General features: G+C 37.3%; 1 protein-coding gene across 1 annotated transcript in view; it reads right to left on the bottom strand.

The window, feature by feature from the left end:
• The window catches only part of KNL1 (kinetochore scaffold 1), a 72,021-nt gene that overhangs the window by 28,761 nt on the left and 23,294 nt on the right, over window positions 1–19,966 (bottom strand). Inside the window, exons 6-10 of the mRNA XM_055316813.1 lie at window positions 12,778–12,830; window positions 12,500–12,533; window positions 10,099–10,133; window positions 6,519–6,571; window positions 775–5,706 (exon numbers count right to left, since the gene is read on the bottom strand). Of these exons, the coding sequence (XP_055172788.1) occupies window positions 775–5,706; window positions 6,519–6,571; window positions 10,099–10,133; window positions 12,500–12,533; window positions 12,778–12,830 (5,107 nt within the window). The remainder of the gene's footprint in view (window positions 1–774; window positions 5,707–6,518; window positions 6,572–10,098; window positions 10,134–12,499; window positions 12,534–12,777; window positions 12,831–19,966) is intronic.

Raw genomic sequence — 19,966 nt, 5'->3', positions numbered from 1 at the left:
GGCAGAGGGAGAAGCAGGCTCCATGCAGGGAGCCCGACATGGGACTCGATCCCAATCCCGGGTCTCCAGGATCAGGCTCTGGGCTGAAGGCAGGCGCTAAACCACTGAACCACCTGGGCTGCCCTGTATTAGAGTTTAAACTTTGTTTTCTATGAACCTGATATTTTCTAATCTTCATTTCTCCACCTGAGTTACTCAGTTTGAATGACAGCTTTTATTCTCTCCAAGTTGTCCAAATGAGTGTTCTCTCAACTTTTAAAAAGATCTATGACTTCTTCCATAAATTCGAAATCTCACTTCTTCACCTTGAGATACTGGGCTTGACCCAGGCATTTTCTCATCCACTAAAGAAATGGATTCCCAGATTTTACAAATCCTTATAGCCAAGAAAATTCAGGCAAGCTTTTCTTTATGCACTTTACATAACAAAAAGGCTTTTTTACTCTCCAGATATTTAGATTGAAGATAACTTTTCAAGCTACATATACCCTGCCTAGAGAGTCTCCTATGCAAAACTATAATGACAAATTACACAATTTCAACATTAATTTTTGTTCTATTTCCTATTTCATTTTTTGTGATGATTTATCACTTCAAATTGTTTTTAAGTCTAGCGGTTAGTCAAGTAATTCCTTAACATTCTAAATAGGAATATTTCTCTAGACCTATAATTGGAAATGACCAATTCCTGCTCATCCAAGACTAAAATTAAAATTCAATACTCATAACTTAAAAAAAGACCCACCACATTCCTTAGTTTAAGACAGAGCTTACCTCCTGATCTTGTGTAGTATCACTACACCTAATCTCACTTTTCCTGATTTTTTTCTCATTCTGAATATCATCATCTTCTTGTACCCAGGTTCTTTTTTGGTTACTGCAGGTTTCTCTTATTTTATTTTCAGATGGTGGAATCCCTTTTTGATATGTCTCAATCAAAGCCTTTTCCTCAGTTTCTATGGTAATAGAATCTGAGGAATTAATCTCACCAGGATATATAGGAAAGTTTTCCTCATTTATATACTGAGATGGACTTAAGGTCAGTTTAGTTGCAACAAATTCAATGCTTGGCTCCTTACTGAAGACTGGCTGAATTTCTAAGTGATTTAAATCAGTTGTGTCTGCTTGAATCTGCTTCAGGTCATTAATACCAGTGACACTACAATTTCTCTTGTTTGGCAATCTGGGCAAAAATATTCCCAAAGAACATCTCTTCACTTTATCTTTTACAACTGTCATGAGTGGTACAGAGTTGGTTTCAGCTCCATTATGAGAAATTTTGCTTTCTTCATCTCTATCATCTTCAACATTGCTGGGCGCTGTGTTAATGTTCTGTATTTCTGTAGCTTGCACTATACTCATATGATTGTGTGCCTTGTTTATTAATGCAAGTATTTGCTCTGGAGAAGATGGAATATGGGGAGTTTGGAAATCTAAAAATTCTTCAGTTTTTCCATTCAAATTATTCAGATTTGATCTGACACTATTAAAACTTGCAGTATTAGATGCAATTACAGTATCTGATGCTTCTCTAGAATTAGTATGAGTTTGAATAACTTGCTTAGTCAAGTCTGAATTACTGTGGAAATCTGTATTACATTTAGCTGTCTGAGTATTTTTCCTCAGCTCATTTTTACAGACTATGGTAAATTGTTTATCATTGTTGAGCATTTTGGCCTCGTTTTCACATATGGGTACAAAGGAATTTCCTATAACAATATTTAAATTCTTATTTCCAGAATTAGATGATATTGTTTCATCTTTATTCAAAATTATCCGTCCTTGTTGAGGTAATGGAGGTACCTGGCTTGAGAGATGAGGCTGAGAAGTAACACAAACATTATCAACAACAGTCTTCTTTAAATTATGTTCTGTGGTATCAACAAAGCCCTCCATTTGATCCTCTGAGGGTTTAAAGGATACTCGATTTGAATTAGGTTTAATCATCTCCGCCAGCTCCTGACTATCTTGTAAAGTTTGATTAGCTATTAGATTCTGGGACTCCTTAATCATATCTTGATTTTTAAGCACTGTTGTAACACAGTCTAACTGTCCATTGCTATTGGTTTGAGTTACTTTTTCTTTCTTTAACAAAGAACAAGCAGAGGGAGGCAGTCCCTCAGGTTTCAAGTAATATTCATTGGCTAAATCCTTTACATAAGAAAGATCATTTTGCACTGGGCAGTTACTGGCTTTCTTATCTTTATCACCTAAGGACATGACATTCCCCTCCAAATTATCAAAACAGGAAATAGCATTTGGTAAACAGGAATAATTATCACTGGATCCACACGTAGCAGTTGCTTGACTGTTAGTAAAGTCCATGTTTCTTCTATCTGTACTATTTAACTGACAGCTTCCAATTCTGGCTTTTTCTGGTATATAGGTCTGGTCTACTGCCAATGCTTGTTTTTCAGTGATTTCTTGAACAGAGCTACCATCATTATGAAAAGAAATACCCAAGGGTTTTCCTGTAGCTATTCCAAATTTAGGGCACTCTTGATTAATTTTCTCTGTGTCTTGACAATCAATGAAAACAGTATGGGACTCGGTGACTTCCAGATCACCATGATTATCAACAAACATTACAGTTTTATCTATGGGCCTAGTAGTTATTTTATCCGGTGAGACAGTTTTACATTCTAACGCAGTCGTATGACTTCTAGTCATCTCCATGTCATCCTGCCCACATGAATACAAAACAGTTTTAGAAGCTCCTGTCAAAGGCACCAAATGGGAATCCTCTCTATCTTCTGGGGCACTTTTATAGTTTATTTTCACTGTACAACTCTGGGTGATATCCATATCATCATCATTTTTAGAAAATGCAGCAGTCTTGTCATTTTTGAGTCTAAGGCTTTTCCTTCTCTGACTTTTGTCTGATATAGTGTCATTCAGAAATTCAGGCTTTTGTACATCTTTGCCATTTTTCCAAATGGTGAATTTAGATACTTCCATGTTATCACCAGCTATAAATCCTACTGCTTTCTCTATAGGACCATTATTAGACCATTCCCTCAGTAGTGTTAGCTTATTGACGTTTGCTGCTGAATGGTCACTTTCACCATTCTCCAGAAAGGAAACACTTTCCTCAGCAGAAGCAGGTGTCATTTTTGGCTTTTCTATGCTTTTTCTTCTTTTGGATAGTTCTGAGTCAAGTTTGTCTATACTCACAGTCCTCTCCTTTGCTTGGTAGTCAATGAAAAAAGTGTGAGACTTTGTCATTTCTAGTTCATTGTAATTATCTACAAACATTACAGTTTTGTCCATAGGCCTACTGGTTATTTTATCTGGTGAGACAGTTATACATTCCAAGGCAGTTGTGTGACTTTTAGTGATCTCCACGTCATCTTGCCCACATTCATACAAAACAGTTTTAGAAGTTCCTGCCAAATGGGAATCTTGTTCAAGTAATAAAGGTTTATGATTTATTTCCACTGTAAAAATCTTGGTGATATCCATATCATTCTCATCACCCTCTGAAAATACAATAGTCTTATCAACTTTTTGTCTGCCAACACTTTTTCTTCCACAAATTTTGACATCTTGCTTTTCATTCAAAAATCCAAGTTTCTGTATGCTTTTGTCCTCTATCACATCTAGGTTATCCTTAGAAACAGATATTCCTGTTTTTTCTATAGGACTTTTACAACATTTTTCAACTTTTATAGCTGTCTGTCTGTTTGCTGTTGTTAGCAGACTGTTAGTATTTTCTAGATTAGTCTTACCCAATTCTTGTATTTCAGAAGAACTAAATCCAATGACAACAGTGTGACTCTTGGTTAGATCCATATTTTGTTCCTCCTCTGAACAAATAATTGTTTTGTCATGAGAATAGTCAGGTGTTGGATTGCCTACACCCTTCCTCAGTGACTCAGGCAGTTTAGAATTCTGGCCTGGCACAGATTTCATTGTGTAACTGTTAATAGCAATATTATGATTTTTCATGTTAGACTGTCCTTCTAATGAAAATAATGACTCTGTAGTAGGAAACAAAGATTGCTCACATGGAACAGTATTTCTATTATTTCCTAGTGCTACTTGTTTCTCAAGACTTCTATCAGAGTATACTATACTATGGCTTATTGCTATGTCTTGATTAATATCAGCTGATTGAGGAGAATCTTTATCAACATAAGGTGCAATCTTTAAAACTTGAACTTTTTCTTTGTCCCAGGTGTCCATTGGGATGTTTTTAGATATTATGTCTGGCTGCTGGGATGGTTCAATACGACTTTTGGTCATTTCTTGCCATTCATCTGAAGGGCTTTTGCTGTGAGAGAGAAATTTACTGGTATTCTCAGATGTTACATTGTAAGATGTAAGTGGAGTTTGACTTCCTAAGTTAGTTGTGTGACTTTCAGTCAAATCCATATCTTCACCTGTGAAGATTTCAGTCTTTTTGTCAGTCAATGAAATAGATAAAGAGTTTGCCAGGCTCTGCTGTAATCTTCCCTTAGATATATGAGGAACTGAGCTACAATTTATATTCATTTTCCCATCCTTTGACATGGTTATGAGATTTTGGAGCATTATTTCTTTTTCAGATATTGATGTGTCTGCTTTCTGTATATTTGTCTGATCTTGTTTAAAAATCTGATTATCTATTGCAACTGTATGACTCCTTGTAATGTCCATGCTATCCTCTCCTGAATAAATAGTTTTCTCTGTAAGAAGAGAGATGGCATCTGGATTGGGATACATTTTAGAATAATTATCATTCTTCAGCAAATTCTTCTCTTTTCTCATACCCGAGAGACATGTGGTCAGTTCCATGGGATTATTACTGCTAGAATAGAAAAATGTCTTATAATCTTGAGTAGCTGGGCTGGAACATATAGATTCTGGGATTATAGTCAATGTTCTGGCATCTTGGTTAGAAGTCTGTGTGCTTGTGTGAGTTTCTGTCCCTGTAATATGACTTTTGGTAATATGTATTTCACCATTAGGGTTTAAAGGGGTTTGAAAAGGAATATTCAGTTTATTAAAGATTGTCTTCCCTCCTGGAGCTTTAGTTCCATAATCTGTCATAGCCTCCATCATGACATTCTGAGTTTGATTTTCTTTATTAGATGAATTATCTGCTGAGGTTAAATTCTGTATAGTGTGGTTAGTTGTCAAGTCCATAAAATCACTGCCATAAATTGTAATATCATCACCTTTAAATTCCCTTATGCTGGCCTTACTGGATGTGGGAACCAAAGTCTGAATATTGGCTGTATGACACTGAGTGAAATTCATCCCATCATTTTGTTCTCCGAAGATTCTAGTTGTATTACTACTATTTTCATCTACCCTAAGAGATACATGCATTTGATGTACAGAAGAGGCCTTCTTTGTTTTTATGGGATGAACAGATATTTCAAAATTTTCTTTATCAGGTCCTGTAGGAAAAGCATTAGATTTTCCTGTTTTCAATCTTTTTATGAAGTCATTAAAATGTATTTTCTTTTCTGAAGAAGTGCTTTGATCCATGGAAAAATTTAATTCTTTTTTCATTCTTGAATCCTTAGTATGGAGCTTTAAGTTAGCCAGAAATGATGCGGTATCTATCTTAATGGACTTTTCACTTTTAGTACAATCTAACAGGTCTTTGGTAATCATTACAGTGTGACTTGCTGTTAGGTCCATCTGGTTTTCATCTGAAAAGATGACTGTTTGGTCATTTGCAGGTTTCATTTCATGGTTGTGTTCTGTAATTGAAATCTACAGTGAAAGCAAAATATAGGAGATCAGATCAAATGCAAACTTTCAGAAAGGTTTTTACAACATGTACTACATCAGAGTACTTAATATAAACAATCCTCAAAGATGGTTTCATGATACACTGGTTTGTTTGAATCAGTGTGGTATGTAGCATGTAATTTGTTATTACATTTTTTTTCAAAGTCTGTAAATGCTTTTAGTGTTTTTGGATAAATTAAAAGTTTCAAGGTTAATTATACATCAACTAGAATGACTAAAAATGAAAAAGACCGAGAATATCAAATACAACTCTAATGAAAATTCTAATTACTATATTAGGTCATTCTAAGTAAAAAAAAAAAAAAAAAAAAAAGACTTAGAGCTAAGAGCATGATGGCTAATTTATAGTACACTCTACTCTTGGAAGTTGGGTTCTCTTTGAATCTTAATGCAGTGGTTTTATTTGTAAGGAAGCAGTCTAATTCCTTGCTACTCAAAGTATGGTCTGTGAAGTAATGCACTAGTATCATTAGGAGATTGTTGGAAGTATAGAATCTCAAGGTGTGCCGGAGATATACTGAAAAGGAATCTATATTTTAACAAAATCCTGCATATGCCCATTATAGTTTGAGAAGTCCTGACATAATCAATATATTTCCTTATTTAAACTGGCAATAATTGAACTGTCCTTAGTTAACTGAAAAGGTAGGAAGTTTTCCAGTCTATGCTGGTCGACTTTGGTAAGTAATCCCTAAACAATGCCATAACATTATTTTTTGTGTGTGTTAACTATAAGGGAGAATAAATGAAAAGGCACATGCATGAACTCCTACCTCTCTCTGTTGCATCTGAGTCTGAATAGGAGCAGAAAGCAATGTGTTCATCCCTATTGAAAAGGAGGAAAAACTACAGTCAATAACAAAAATACATATATCACCAAGAGCCTGCTTTTTCTTTCTGTAGGTTATGTAGGTTCTTTCTGTAGGTTCTTCATCATTTATGAGTATTTATTGAAGTTTTATCAGTTACTGAGGCCTTCATAAGGGCTTAGATACTAAATTTCATTAAGACTTCTAATTGTGGGATCCCTGGGTGGTGAAGCGGTTTGGCACCTGCCTTTGGCCCAGGGCGAGATCCTGGAGACCTGGGATCGAATCCCACGTCGGGCTCCCGGTGCATGGAGCCTGCTTCTCCCTCTGCCTATGTCTCTGCCTCTCTCTCTCTCTCTCTCTCTCTCTCTGTATGACTATCATAAATAAATAAAAAATTAAAAAAAAAGACTTCTAATTGTCCCTTGGAGCACCTAAGTGGCTCAGTTGGTTAAGTCTTCAACTCTTGATTTTAGCTCAGATCCTGATCCCAGGGTTTTGAGATTGACAGGCAGCAGTCTGCTTCTCTCCCTCACCTTCCCACATCGTGTGCTTCCACCCACCCCTGTCTCTCACTCTCTCTCTCAAATCAATCAATCAATCTTTCATTTTTTAAAATATTTTATTTGAGAGAGAAAGAACATTAGGGAGGGTAAGAGCAGGGAGAGGGAAAGAAGCAGTCTCTGCCAAACATGGAGCCCAAGATGGAGCTTGATCCCAGGACCCTGAGATCATGACCTAAGCCAAATTCAGAAACTTAATGAACTTAGCCACCCAGACACCCCTACATAAATCTTAAAAAAATAAAAACTTATAACAGTCCCATCTTAGGGACAGAGAGATCTAGATTATTATATTCTCTATGTGACTGAAATATTTTTCAAACGTAATTTTTTAAAAATTTTATTTATTTATGATAGTCATCACAGAGAGAGAGAGAGAGGCAGAGACATAGGCAGAGGGAGAAGCAGGCTCCATGCAGGGAGCCTGACGTGGGATTCGATCCCTGGTCTCCAGGATCGTGCCCTGGGCCAAAGGCAGGCGCTAAACCGCTGCGCCACCCAGAGATCCCTCAAACGTAATTTTAAAGGGGGAATTTTAAAGGTAGAAGTTTGGACTTCTTTCCCCCTTCACTTCTTTATTTTTACTCCCTGGATAGTAGAGGTTACATGGTAAAGAGTACTAATTCACAAGACTGAAATGTCAGAGTAAGATTTTGAAGCATCTTTTATTCTATGTTAAGGAATCTAGATATTACCATGATGAGACATGCATTTTATAAAAATAACTCCAGAGAAGGAGAAAAAAGTAGATTCAAGAGAAGATAAACCAATTAGGAGCTGCTGTAATAGTGCACATACAAGCAAGTAAGAATCTCTTGGTAAGAGAAAATGAGAATGGGAATAGAAGATTAGACTCAGCACATTTTAGAATTGAAATATAAAGATTTAGGTAACAGATAGACTTTGGAAATAAGGAAGGGATTGAAGATGCTATAATAAAACAGGAAATACATTTTATAATACTTAAGTTTAAAGGCAAATCTCTAGAATATTTTTAAAATGTTTTTATTTAAATTCCAGTTAGTTAACATATAGTGTAATATTACTTTCAGGTGTACAATATAGTGATTCAACACTTCCATAAAATGCCCAATTCTCATCACAAAAATCTTTAGAACATCTAAAGAGTTTATGGTAACCTCAATTGAATATGATGAAGTAATTACAGGCTTTTTGCTAAAAATCTTACTTATATATCAAGCTTCCACGCTTATTCAAAAATATTTACTCAGAACCTATTATGTGTCCCAAACTCAACTATCTACACTAAGGCACAAAGAACGGACAGAATTTCTGGACTCAGAGTTCCTACTTTAATAAATGAGCCAGAAGTAAATATCTAAGATACAATGTGATAAATTCTTCAAAAAGTGAGAAATAAAGGGATATTATGACATTACAGGACTGAGTGACCCCTTGGTTTTGTCAGAGAAGGCTCCATTTAAGCCAGTACAACTTAATGTGTGGTGCCAGTCTGTGAGCTGCTTGTTACCAATTCATGATGAAATAAGGAGCTTCCAGCCAATGTAAATCACGTGATATTTCCTTCATCAAGAAAGCTTTGCTAAGAAAAAAATGTCAGTTAGCTAAACAGTAGGTAACTGCCATAGTTGATTTACATTCTAATGCAAGTTCTTTTTCTGTCATGGATTATAACAGTTTGTGGACTAGGTACTTTGTTTTCTTTTTTAAGACTTATTTTTTTAATAAGTCTTTTTTTTTAATTTTATGTATTTATGATAGTCACACAGAGAGAGAGAGGCAGAGACACAGGCAGAGGGAGAAGCAGGCTCCATGCAGGGAGCCCGACGTGGGACTCGATCCCGGGTCACCAGGATCGCGCCCTGGGCCAAAGGCAGGCGCTAAACCGCTGCACCACCCAGGGATCCCGGTACTTTGTTTTTGTTTTTTATTTTGTTAAGATTTTATTTTTAAGTAATCTCTACATCCAATGTGGGGCTCAAACTCACAACCCTGAGATCAAGAGTTGCATGCTCCACCAACTGAGCCAGTAAGGCACCCGGGATTTGGCTACATTGAATAGGAATGAAGTTAGGCTAAGTAAAAAACTAAGTTAAATGAAAATGAGAAGCTGATAGGCAACTTGGAGTAAGAAGGGCACTTCAGAGAGAAAAAAACATCATTTGTAAATGGATACAGAAAGAAAAAAATCAACATGGGGATCTGTAAATACTTCTTCATAAGCTAAAGCTTGAGCTAAAGATATAGATATCTAAATATCTAATGGGCAAGAGATAAAATGGGAGAAGAGCTTTCAAAGTCTATGCCAAAGAGTATTTTATCCTATAAGCAAAAAAGTGCCATTTAATAATTTTAAGTTGGGAGGTAATATCAGATTTAGAAATATGTAGAATGGATTAAAGGGATAAGAAACTAAATCCAGTAGCCCATGAGAGAATAATGAATAATGAAGACACGAACTCAAACAGTGGCAGAAGGAACGGAGAGGAGGTAACAGATTTGCAAGATATTTAGGAGAAAGAATAGAGTGAAGTCCAATGGATATGTGGAATGAGGAAAAATTTTTAAAAATGACTCAATTTCTGACTTGAATGAACGAGTGGGAATCCAAAATAGAGAAAACAAGTGGAACAGCAGGTTTAGCAGAAATAATAGCAAGTTTGTGAACTTTCATATTGAAGTTTTTTTTTTTTTTAAAGATTTATTTATTTAATCATGAGAAACACAGACTGAGAGAGAGAGGCAGAGACATAGGCAGAGGGAGAAGCAGGCTCCTCGCAGGGAGCCGGATGTGGGACTCGATCCTGGATCCTGGGATCACAACCTAAGCTGAAGGCAGGCGCCCAACCACTGAGCCACCCAGGCGTCCCTTGAAAATTTTGTGTAAAGAACAGAGCTCTCTTTACATTTTTTTCCTTAGTTCTTTTACAAATTACTTTGTATGAAATTTGGATGAAGAAAAAGTTATGTGGTAAGGAAAGTATTTTGGTCATACTCACCAGTAATCTCACAGGTTTCTTCTGGCTTCTTATTCCTAAAAATTAAAAAGTATTTTCAAAATCTATACCCCAGACAATTACCAAGAATCACAACACTTGAAAGAGCAGGGAAGGTGAAAAGTTTTTGTACGGTAACTGGCAGAAAAATACAAAGACATCTTTAAAAAGACTCCTCTAACTCTGGCAGAAAAAAATTACAAGGTAGTTAAAGGACCATTTTCAGAATGGTCTTAAGGTTTTGTTAATTTCAAGGATACTATAAAAATATACTTAGTACGGGCTTTTTTTTTTTTTTTTAAAGAACAACCTACAAAGCAACTCATTTTCTAGAGATATAGCTTTTTTAAAAAAAGTAAATAAAAGGAAACCCCAAATGTCCATCAATAGGGAGCTAATTGTTGATGCAGACATACAACAAATTATGAAAGACTGAGCTACATCTATATATAAAAATATGTAAAGTGGGCAGCCCCAGTGGCACAGCGGTTTAGCGCCACCTGCAGCCCAGGGCATGATCCTGGAGTCCCGGGATGGAGTCCCATGTCAGGCTCTCTGCATGGAGCCTGCTTCTCCCTCTGCCTGTGTCTCTGCCTCTCTCTCTCTCTCTCTCTCTCTCTCTCTGCATCTCTATGAATAAATAAAATATTTTTTTAAATTTTTATTTATTTATGATAGTCACACAGAGAGAGAGAGAGGCAGAGGAAGAAGCAGGCTCCATGCACCAGGAGCCCGACGTGGGACTCGATCCCAGGTCTCCAGGATCGCACCCTGGGCCAAAGGCAGGCGCTAAACCACTGCGCCACCCAGGGATCCCAAATAAAATATTTTTAAAAATTTTTTTAAAAAATAAAAATATGTAAAGTACTATAAGACATATTATTAAGTATTTTCATTTGTCTTTTTAAAAATAAAAATTAGGGATCCCTGGGTGGCGCAGCGGTTTGGCCCAGGGCGCGATCCTGGAGACCCGGGATCAAATCCCACGTCGGGCTCCCGGTGCATGGAGCCTGCTTCTCCCTCTGCCTATGTCTCTGCCTCTCTCTCTCTCTCTCTCTGCGTGACTATCATAAATAAATAAAAATTTAAAAATAAAAATTAAAGATAAACATGCACTTGGATATACATTTAAGTTTTTGCAAAGACAACCAAAATTACTGGAGCTTCTGTGTGGCTCAGTCAATTAAGCATTTGACTCTTGATATCAGTTCAGGTTTTAATCTCAGGGTCATGAGTCAAGTCCCATGGTGGGCTCCACACTCAGCTGGTTAACTGCGAGGAGCCTAAACTTTGAGAGTTTTCTGCATTAGTATATAAAAAGAATCTTTTCTTCCAGTTCAACAGTAGTCAATTACATGGAAAAATTTTATTTATTTAACCAGTCCAGTACTGATAGATCATTAGGATCTTTTATATCCTTTGCCATGAGTAACCTTTTATGTTCATCATTTTAAACATTTACAAGTATCTTAATGAAATAAATTCCCAGACATGAGATTACCAAGTCAAAGGGCATGTGTATTTAAAATTTTGAATGATACTGCCAACTGCCTTCTTCAATTTATATCCACTAGCAGTGAGCAACTTTTACCCTATATTCTTTATTTTTTTAATATATATATTTTTGTTGGGAGTTCAATTTGCCAACATATAGCATAACACCCAGTGCTCATCCCACCAAGTGCCCCCCTCAGTGCCTGTCACCCAGTCACCCCAACCCCCCGCCCACCTCCCTTTCCACTATCCCTTGCTCGCTTCCCAGAGTTAGGTTCTCTCATGTTCTATTTTTTCATTTGAGAGACACAGAGAAAGAGAGCACGAGCAGGAGGAGGGGCAGAGGGAGAGGGATAAACAGACTCCTTGCTGAAGAGAGGCTGACACACAACTTGATTCCAGGACCCTGAGATCATGACCTGAGCTTAATTGACCCACCCAGGTGCTGCTTACCTATATTCTTAACTGATTAGATGAAAAGTTGTATCTCAATAATAATCTAACTTTGTATTTCTCTTATGATGAATGAAAATAAGCATCTTTCCATTTGTTCAAGAGCAACCTGTATTTATTTTTCTATATATTAACATGATAAGAAAAACTAATGAAAAAAATCTGAATATTTGGTTTTATTGTTTTGCACTAAATGTCGTACTTAAGGATTTATATGTGAAAGTAGAATTTCAACACTCTGTTAAAAGGAAAATCTGTACAAGTGTGTTAGCACACACTCATCAGATATAGCAGTATATTAAATTCGGCAAAGAATCTGTTTTCTGAATTACTCCTAAGTATTCTACAAAAGAATCACAAAAATAAAAGCAAAAAGATCATTAATTTAAAAAATACTGCATTTGATAGTAATAAACAGTTTTTCAAATATAATTTGAATCACATTTTCTCTACTTACTGTATATATAGAACATTTTCTCCCGCTTCTGTTTCTAAAAATAAAATAAAAATTAAAACTTGTTCAAGGACACACTGATAAAGCATTAGAAAAATTGCATAAGAACATTAACAACAATTAAAAAAAAATACTAACTATCCACCTTACTTTCTGCCCCCATCGCTCAAGCTATACTTTTTAAGCAATAAGATAAACAGTTTTATCAATTACCTGGTTAGACAGCCACACCAAAATTTTAGAGGAAACAGATTAAGCAGGGATTGCAATAACATATTTACCTGCAATTTCTGACTTTCTTACTATTTTCATATGAGACTCTGTCTGGAATACTCTAGAAAAGAAAATACAAATTACTGAAAATCTGCAATTTTTTAAAAAATATTTTATTTATTTAATCGGGGAAGGGGTAGTGCGGAGGTAGGGGAGAGCCCCATGCAACTCGAGGCCAGGCTCAATCTCAGGACCCGGAGATCATGACCGACCTGAGTTAAAACCAAGAGTTGGATGCTTAACCTACTGAGTTATCCAGGTGCCCCTGAAAGACTGCAATTTTTATTTTATTTATTTATTTTTTAAAAAGATTTTATTTATTTATTCATGAGAGACACACACACAGAGAGAGAGAGAGGCAGAGACACTGGCAGAGGGAGAAGCAGGCTCCATGCAGGGAGCCCGATGTGGGACTCGATCCCGGGTCTCCAGGATCAGGCCCTGGGCTGAAGGCGGTGCTAAACCACTGAGCCACCCAGGCTGCCCCCTTTTTTTTTTTTAAAGATTTAAGACTGCAATTTTTTTTTTTTTTAATTTATGACAGTACAGAGAGAGAGAGAGAGAGACAGAGGCAGAGACACAGGCAGAGGGAGAAGCAGGCTCCATGCAGGGAGCCCGACGTGGGATTCGATCCCGGGTTTCCAGGATCGCGCCCCGGGCCAAAGACAGGTGCCAAACCACTGCGCCACCCAGGGATCCCTAAGACTGCAATTTTTAATTAGGACCCTATGGTGTTAATTTATAGTCTGTTTTGAGATACGTAAAGAGAACCAATTTCAGCTTCCTATTTGCTACGTCATCATGTACTGTTAATATTTCAAGTGCCAAAATTTATTCACATCAAAATCTGTTGCTTTTTTAAAGAACTCTGACAAAAATCATTATCCTCTCAATAACCTAAAATATTTACTTTATTCAACAAAACATTTATTAAGCACTCACTATATACTTGATGCTAAATACCAGAGTCTGATACATTATCTTTGACCTCAAGGAGTTTTCTCTGTAAGCAAGAGCTGGAGCAGTGATTATGAACATTACTTCACTGACTTTTGTTATTAACAGTTCAGATAAGGTGGCATGGACTACAGAGGAAAGGATCTCTTTTCATTGGTATGATTAAGCTTCTGGAGAAGCAGCATTTGATATCAGACTTAAAGAATCTGGCTAGTTCATTTTCATTCTAATATTAAGTATCATTCATTACTGGGAAGCTATTCTTAATAAGAAAGAAAATTTAGTTTCAAATACAAAAAAGCAATGAATATTTACATACATATTGTGTGACAAGCATTCTATTCTTTATATACATATATTTTTAATTATTATAACAATCATGTTATCTTACAGATGTAGATTTTATTTATTTATTCATGAGAGACACAGAGAGTCAGAGACAAAGGCAGAGGGAGAGGCATACTCCATGCAAGGAGCCTGATGTGGGACTAGGTCCGGAACTCTGGGATCACGCTCTGAGCTGAAGGCAGACGCTCAACCGCTGAGCCCCCAGGTGTCCCTACAGATGTAGATACTGAAGGTCATAAAGTTTTTTTTTTTTTTTAAGATTTTGTTCATTTATTCATGGGAGACAGAAAAAGAGAGAGAGAGAGAGGCAAAGACACAGGCAGAGGGAGAAGCAGGCTCCATGCAAGGAACTCCAGGATCATGCCCTGGGCCGAAGGCAGGTGCGCCAAACCGCTGAGCCACCCAGGGATCCCCCATGAAGTTCATAAAGGTTAAGTAATTCCCAAGGTCATATACCTAATAAGTGGCAGAGCCAAAATGCAAACTCAAATCTGTCTGACTTCAAAACCTGAGCTTATAACTACAAAGCTATACTTGACACAACTTTTCTTCAAATGATTTGCAATAGAAGACTTTTTTATTCAGTATGAGCAGGATCAGTATAGTTGTTCAACTAATTTAAAAAATCTTTAAAATAAGAAATCATGGGGCACCTAAGTGGCTCAGTGGTTGAGCCTTTGGCTCAGGTTGTGATCCTGGGGTCCTGGGATTGACAGGATTGAGTCCCACATCCGGCTCCCCACAAGGAGCCTGCTTCTCCCTCTGCCTATATCTCTACCTCTCTCGTGTTTCTCATGAATAAATAAAATCCTTCAAATAAAATAAGGAATCACGACTGATCCACACACAACTTAAATATTTACAAAAATTAAAACACATGAGTGGGTTTTAATTTACAAATCTTTGAATGTCAATCAGATATCTTTACTTTTGAGTGGATCTACTAGTACAACTTTAGTGTATTTAATATCCCAGAGCCATTTTAAGAAAGCTAGTAAAGTAAGTAGATTATATCCAAGGAAAGGAGAGAGTGGACTAGGTTTAAAAGCATTTGGGAAGGGTTATCAGAAGCAGTAGAAAAAGCAGTAGACTAGAAATCAGGAGACCTATAATTGTGGTTCTGTCACTACCTACATAATCTTCTCACTAAAATAGAAAGAGTTTGGGGTATTTTTACTTAATGACTTATTTAGTAGGCTCCAGCTCAGCATGGAGCTCAAGGCAGGGTTTGAACTCACAAGACTGAGATCAAGACCTAAGCTGAGATCAATCAAGAGTCAAACACTTAACTGACTGAGCCACCCCAGTGTCCCATAATTTATTATTATTTTTTAAAAATAAACTCTACCTCCAACACGGGGCTTGAACTCAGGACTCTGGGATTGAGACTGAGTGACATACTCTACTGACTGAGCCAGCCAGGCGCCCAAGGGTACTTCTAATTTTTAATGTTCCATCAACCAAAACACAAATTTAAGGAGAAAATGCTGAGTTTTCTTATATACCTCTTTGTATGATATGGATAAATAGGAAAATAATCCTATCCCAATTACCCTTATTGTTTCCAAACTTCCCTGTTGACTTCTTGGAACATGTTTATTAGCCAAGTTCATTATAAAACAAACAAAATAAACAGGATAAACAACACATCTAAGAAAAAAAAGGAAAACAGGAAGAAGCATTGTAATAACAATCAGACAGACTCAGAAAATATAATACAGCCTAATCCCACAAATAATTAGGGTAATGAGAGGAAGAGAAAATACCAACAATGTGAAAAACACAAGAAGTTATGATAATATAATGATTAAGAATAGTCTGGGGATCCCTGGGTGGCGCAGCGGTTTAGCGCCTGTCTTTGGCCCAGGGCGCGATCCTGGAGACCCGGGATCGAATCTCATGTTGGGCTTCCAGTGCATGGAGCCTGCTTCTCCCTCTGCCTGTGTCTCTGCCTCTCTCTCTCTCTCTCTGTGTGTGTGTGACTATCATAAATAAATAAAAATTAAAAAAAAAAGAATAGTCTGATGAGAAATAGTCCAAAGTCTGAGACCTACCTCTTAAAAAGTATGGGAACTTAAGCAAGTTACTTAAGCTAAGCCTTAGTTTCCTTAATCATAAAATGAGATACGATTGATTCAATGAATAATGAATGCATACCGTTGCATATTTAACATGTAATATTAGCTATTAATAATAAATCAAATTTTGATACAGATAAAACCACTTTCAATGATTTGACACAAGTGATTTTATATTAAAATGATCATTTCATGGGATCCCTGGGTGGCACAGCGGTTTGGCGCCTGCCTTTGGCCCAGGGCGCGATCCTGGAGACCTGGGATCGAATCCCACGTCAGGCTCCTGGTGCAGGGGGCCTGCTTCTCCCTCTGCCTATGTCTCTGCCTCTCTCTCTCTTTCTCTGTGTGACTATCATAAATAAATAAAAAAATAAAAATAAAATAAAATGATCATTTCAGCATGATTTTTGGGGACATCTGACTGGCTCAGCTGGAAGAGCATGTGACTCTTGATCTCGGGGTCATGAGTTTGAGCCCCACACTGGGTGCAGACATCACTAAAAAATAAACTAAAAAAATATATATGATTATTGAAATGACATAGATTTTCTGGAGAAATAATTCAAAAGAAAGGCACCTTCAAGATCCTCAAGATCATCAAGTTTTTAAAATCTAAGAGGAAGGTGTGCTTGTGGCTCAGCTGGTTAAATGTTTGCCTTTGGCTCAAGTCATGATCTCCAGGTCTCCATCTCAGAGGGGTGGAATCTGGGGTCAGGCTCCTTGCTTAGCGGGGAGTCTGCTTTTCCTTCCCTCTTTGACCTTCCCTCCCCCAGTTCACACTCTCTTTCTCATTCTAATAAATAAATAAAATCTTTAAAAAAAATTTTGTTTTTTAAAATCTAAGATAAAAAGAAAAAGCTCTTAGACATTGCCTCTAGGAAGGGGAAAATATTTTTAAAATAAAATATATGGGGCAGCCCAGGTGGCTCAGCAGTTTAGCGCCGCCTTTGGTCCAGGGCATGATCGACCGGGGATCGAGTCCCATATCGGACTCCATGTGTGGAGCCTGCTTCTCCCTCTGCCTGTGTCTCTGCCTCTCTCTCTATCTCTCTCTCTCTGTGTCTCTCATGGATAAATAAATAAAATCTTAAAAAAAAGAAATATGACTCTGCCCCTTCCAATTTTATAGAAAATAAGAACTTGGGTTTAAAAATAAAAATAAGGGATCCCTGGGTGGCGCAGGGGTTTAGCGCCCGCCTTTGGCCCAGGGCGCGATTCTGGAGACCCGGGATCGAATCCCACGTCGGGCTCCCGGTGCATGGAGCCTGCTTCTCCCTCTGCTTGTGTCTCTGCCTCACTCTGTGTGACTGTCATAAATAAATAAAAATTAACAAAAAAAGTTTTAAAAATAAAAATAAGGGATCCCTGGGTGGCACAGCGGTTTAACGCCTGCCTTTGGCCCAGGGACGCAATCCTGGAGACCCGGGATCGAATCCCACGTTGAGCTCCCGGTGCATGGAGCCTGCTTCTCCCTCTGCCTGTGTCTCTGCCTCTCTCTCTCTTTCTCTCTCTCTCTGTGTGTGACTACCATAAATAAATAAAAAATTTAAAAAAATAATAAAAAAATAAAAATAATAAAAATTGTTCCATCTTACTTATTAACATCAAAATAAATTCTAAATAAAATATATAAAAAACGAACCTATAAAAAGACCAGAAGAAAATATAGGTGCCTTAAAAACATAGGAAGACCATATAAAAAATTAAAACTTTTAACACCAGAAAATACCCAATAAGCAAAATTAAAACAGGTTAAAAAACTAGCAATACAGATGAAAAAGGGCTTTTATCTATCTCTAACAGTTAATGACTTTAACAAGTTAAAAGAAAAAGACAAGTATTCACATCAATAATTGTTAGTAAGCCTTCTTATATTTTATTTTATTTTTTTAAGATTTTATTTATTCATGAGAGACACAGAGACAGGCAGAGACATAGGCAGAGCAAAAAGCAGGCTCCCTGCAGGGAGCCCAATGCTAGACTCAATCCCCAGACCCCAGGCTCATGCCCCAAGCTGAAGGCAGATGCTCAACCACTGAGCCACCCAGGCATCCCGTGAACCTTCTTATAAACCTTAATAGTTGAAACCAGAAACAGACAAGACTGCTTAACTCATGCTTTAACTAAAACCCATGTTTTCTCTTTAAAAAAAAAAATATATTTGAAAGCACACAAGCAAATGTGCAAGCAGGGAGAGAGGCAGAGGGAGAGGGACAAGCAGGCTCCATACTCAGCACAGAGCCTGACATAGGGCTTGATCTCACAATACTGAGATCATAACCTGAGCTGAAATCAAGAGTCAGATAGATGTTTAACCTACTGAGCCACTCAGGCACCCCCACTATTTTTTATTGCACTTTCTTGAGGCATTGATGAAGATGTTTTGCAATGAACTCAAAATCACAAGATACCAGACCAGAAAAGCCTTGATAGCAATAGAATGCCTAGAAAACAACACTCCACATGTCTCCTTCCCTGATTATGAGCATGGGCTGAACACATACTGATCCCTACTCATGATCACATGCTGCCTGCCTTCTTGCACACACCCCTGAATCTCTCCCTATAAAACTCTAGGTGTCCATCTTGTGGGTAGAGAGGTCAGTTGTTAAGGCTTGAGCCTTAACCTTCCCCAGCTGCCAGGACTCAAAATAAATTTCTCCCTTTCTCTTTTCCAAAACCTTGTCTCTTCAGTAATTGGCTTCTCTTGTGAAGAGTTCATCCAAGTTTACTGGGCAGCAGTGTTGGCAAAACCAGCCAGGAGCTAAACTTTCAACTTGTCCAGTCCCCTCCAGATTCCCTACGATGGAGGAATTGGCTGCCACAATGAGCTGGGGTTCACCTATTTGTTTCTTAAGTTAGCAGTTGTGATAGATGGGTAGACTGATAGATTTGGTAACAGAATGGCCTAGAAACAATGACTAATTCAAGAATAAGGAGAACCTAAGCATCCAGATTGTGTTTTCTAAATGTTATTTCCTACTAAAAGGAATTATACTTGCTTGTTGGAAACATGGCTAATTTCAGGTCTGATCAGACAATACATAAGATGAACATGAGTATCTTGGTATACTATAAAGCAAAGCGGCTATCAAAAATTATTGGGGTTATATCAAAAGATCAGAAACTAATCTGAAGAGATTCCACTAAACAAAGAGAATAATTCAAGTATTAACAAAAATATTAACTATAACATGCTAAAACACATTAAATATGTTTTTAAGTTCATGATTTAGATATTTGGGTAAACATATTGGAAAAAAAATCCTTATCAGTCTTAAGTTTGAAAGAAACTAAGAAACCAACTCATTGTCCTTAAACTAGTAAATAAAGGGATCCCTGCCCCCAAGAATTTAATATACCTTTCCTTTATGAACCATAACTCAGAATGAGATTATTATCAATTAGCACTCTAAGGAAATAATGGATCTAGGGTGCCCGGGTGGCTCAGTTGGTAAGTATCTGCCTTTAGCTCAGGTCATGATCACAAGGTCCTGGGATTGACCTGCATCGGGATCCCTGCTCAGTGGGCAGTCTTCTCCCTCTCCCTTCTCCCCTCCTCCTGTGTGTGCTCTCTCTCTCCCATGCTCTCTCATTCATAAATAAATAAATAAATAAATAAATAAATAAATAAATAAATAAATAACTTAAAAAAAAAAAAAAGAATGGATCTAGGCAATGATCATCAGAGAGATAACTGGACATCAAGGGCTGTATGATGAAAGTCCAGGAAGAATTTGACTTAAATTTGATGTTTTCAACAAGACCTGTGTTGGACTCTTGTTTTTGGCTCAGGTCATGATTTCAGGGTTGT

This window comes from Nyctereutes procyonoides, unplaced genomic scaffold (assembly GCF_905146905.1).
Source record: "Nyctereutes procyonoides isolate TBG_1078 unplaced genomic scaffold, NYPRO_anot_genome, whole genome shotgun sequence".
In the NCBI taxonomy this organism is placed as follows: Eukaryota; Metazoa; Chordata; class Mammalia; order Carnivora; family Canidae; genus Nyctereutes; species Nyctereutes procyonoides.
Note: the sequence above shows the minus strand (reverse complement) of the source record. Positions and strands in the feature narration are given on the sequence as shown.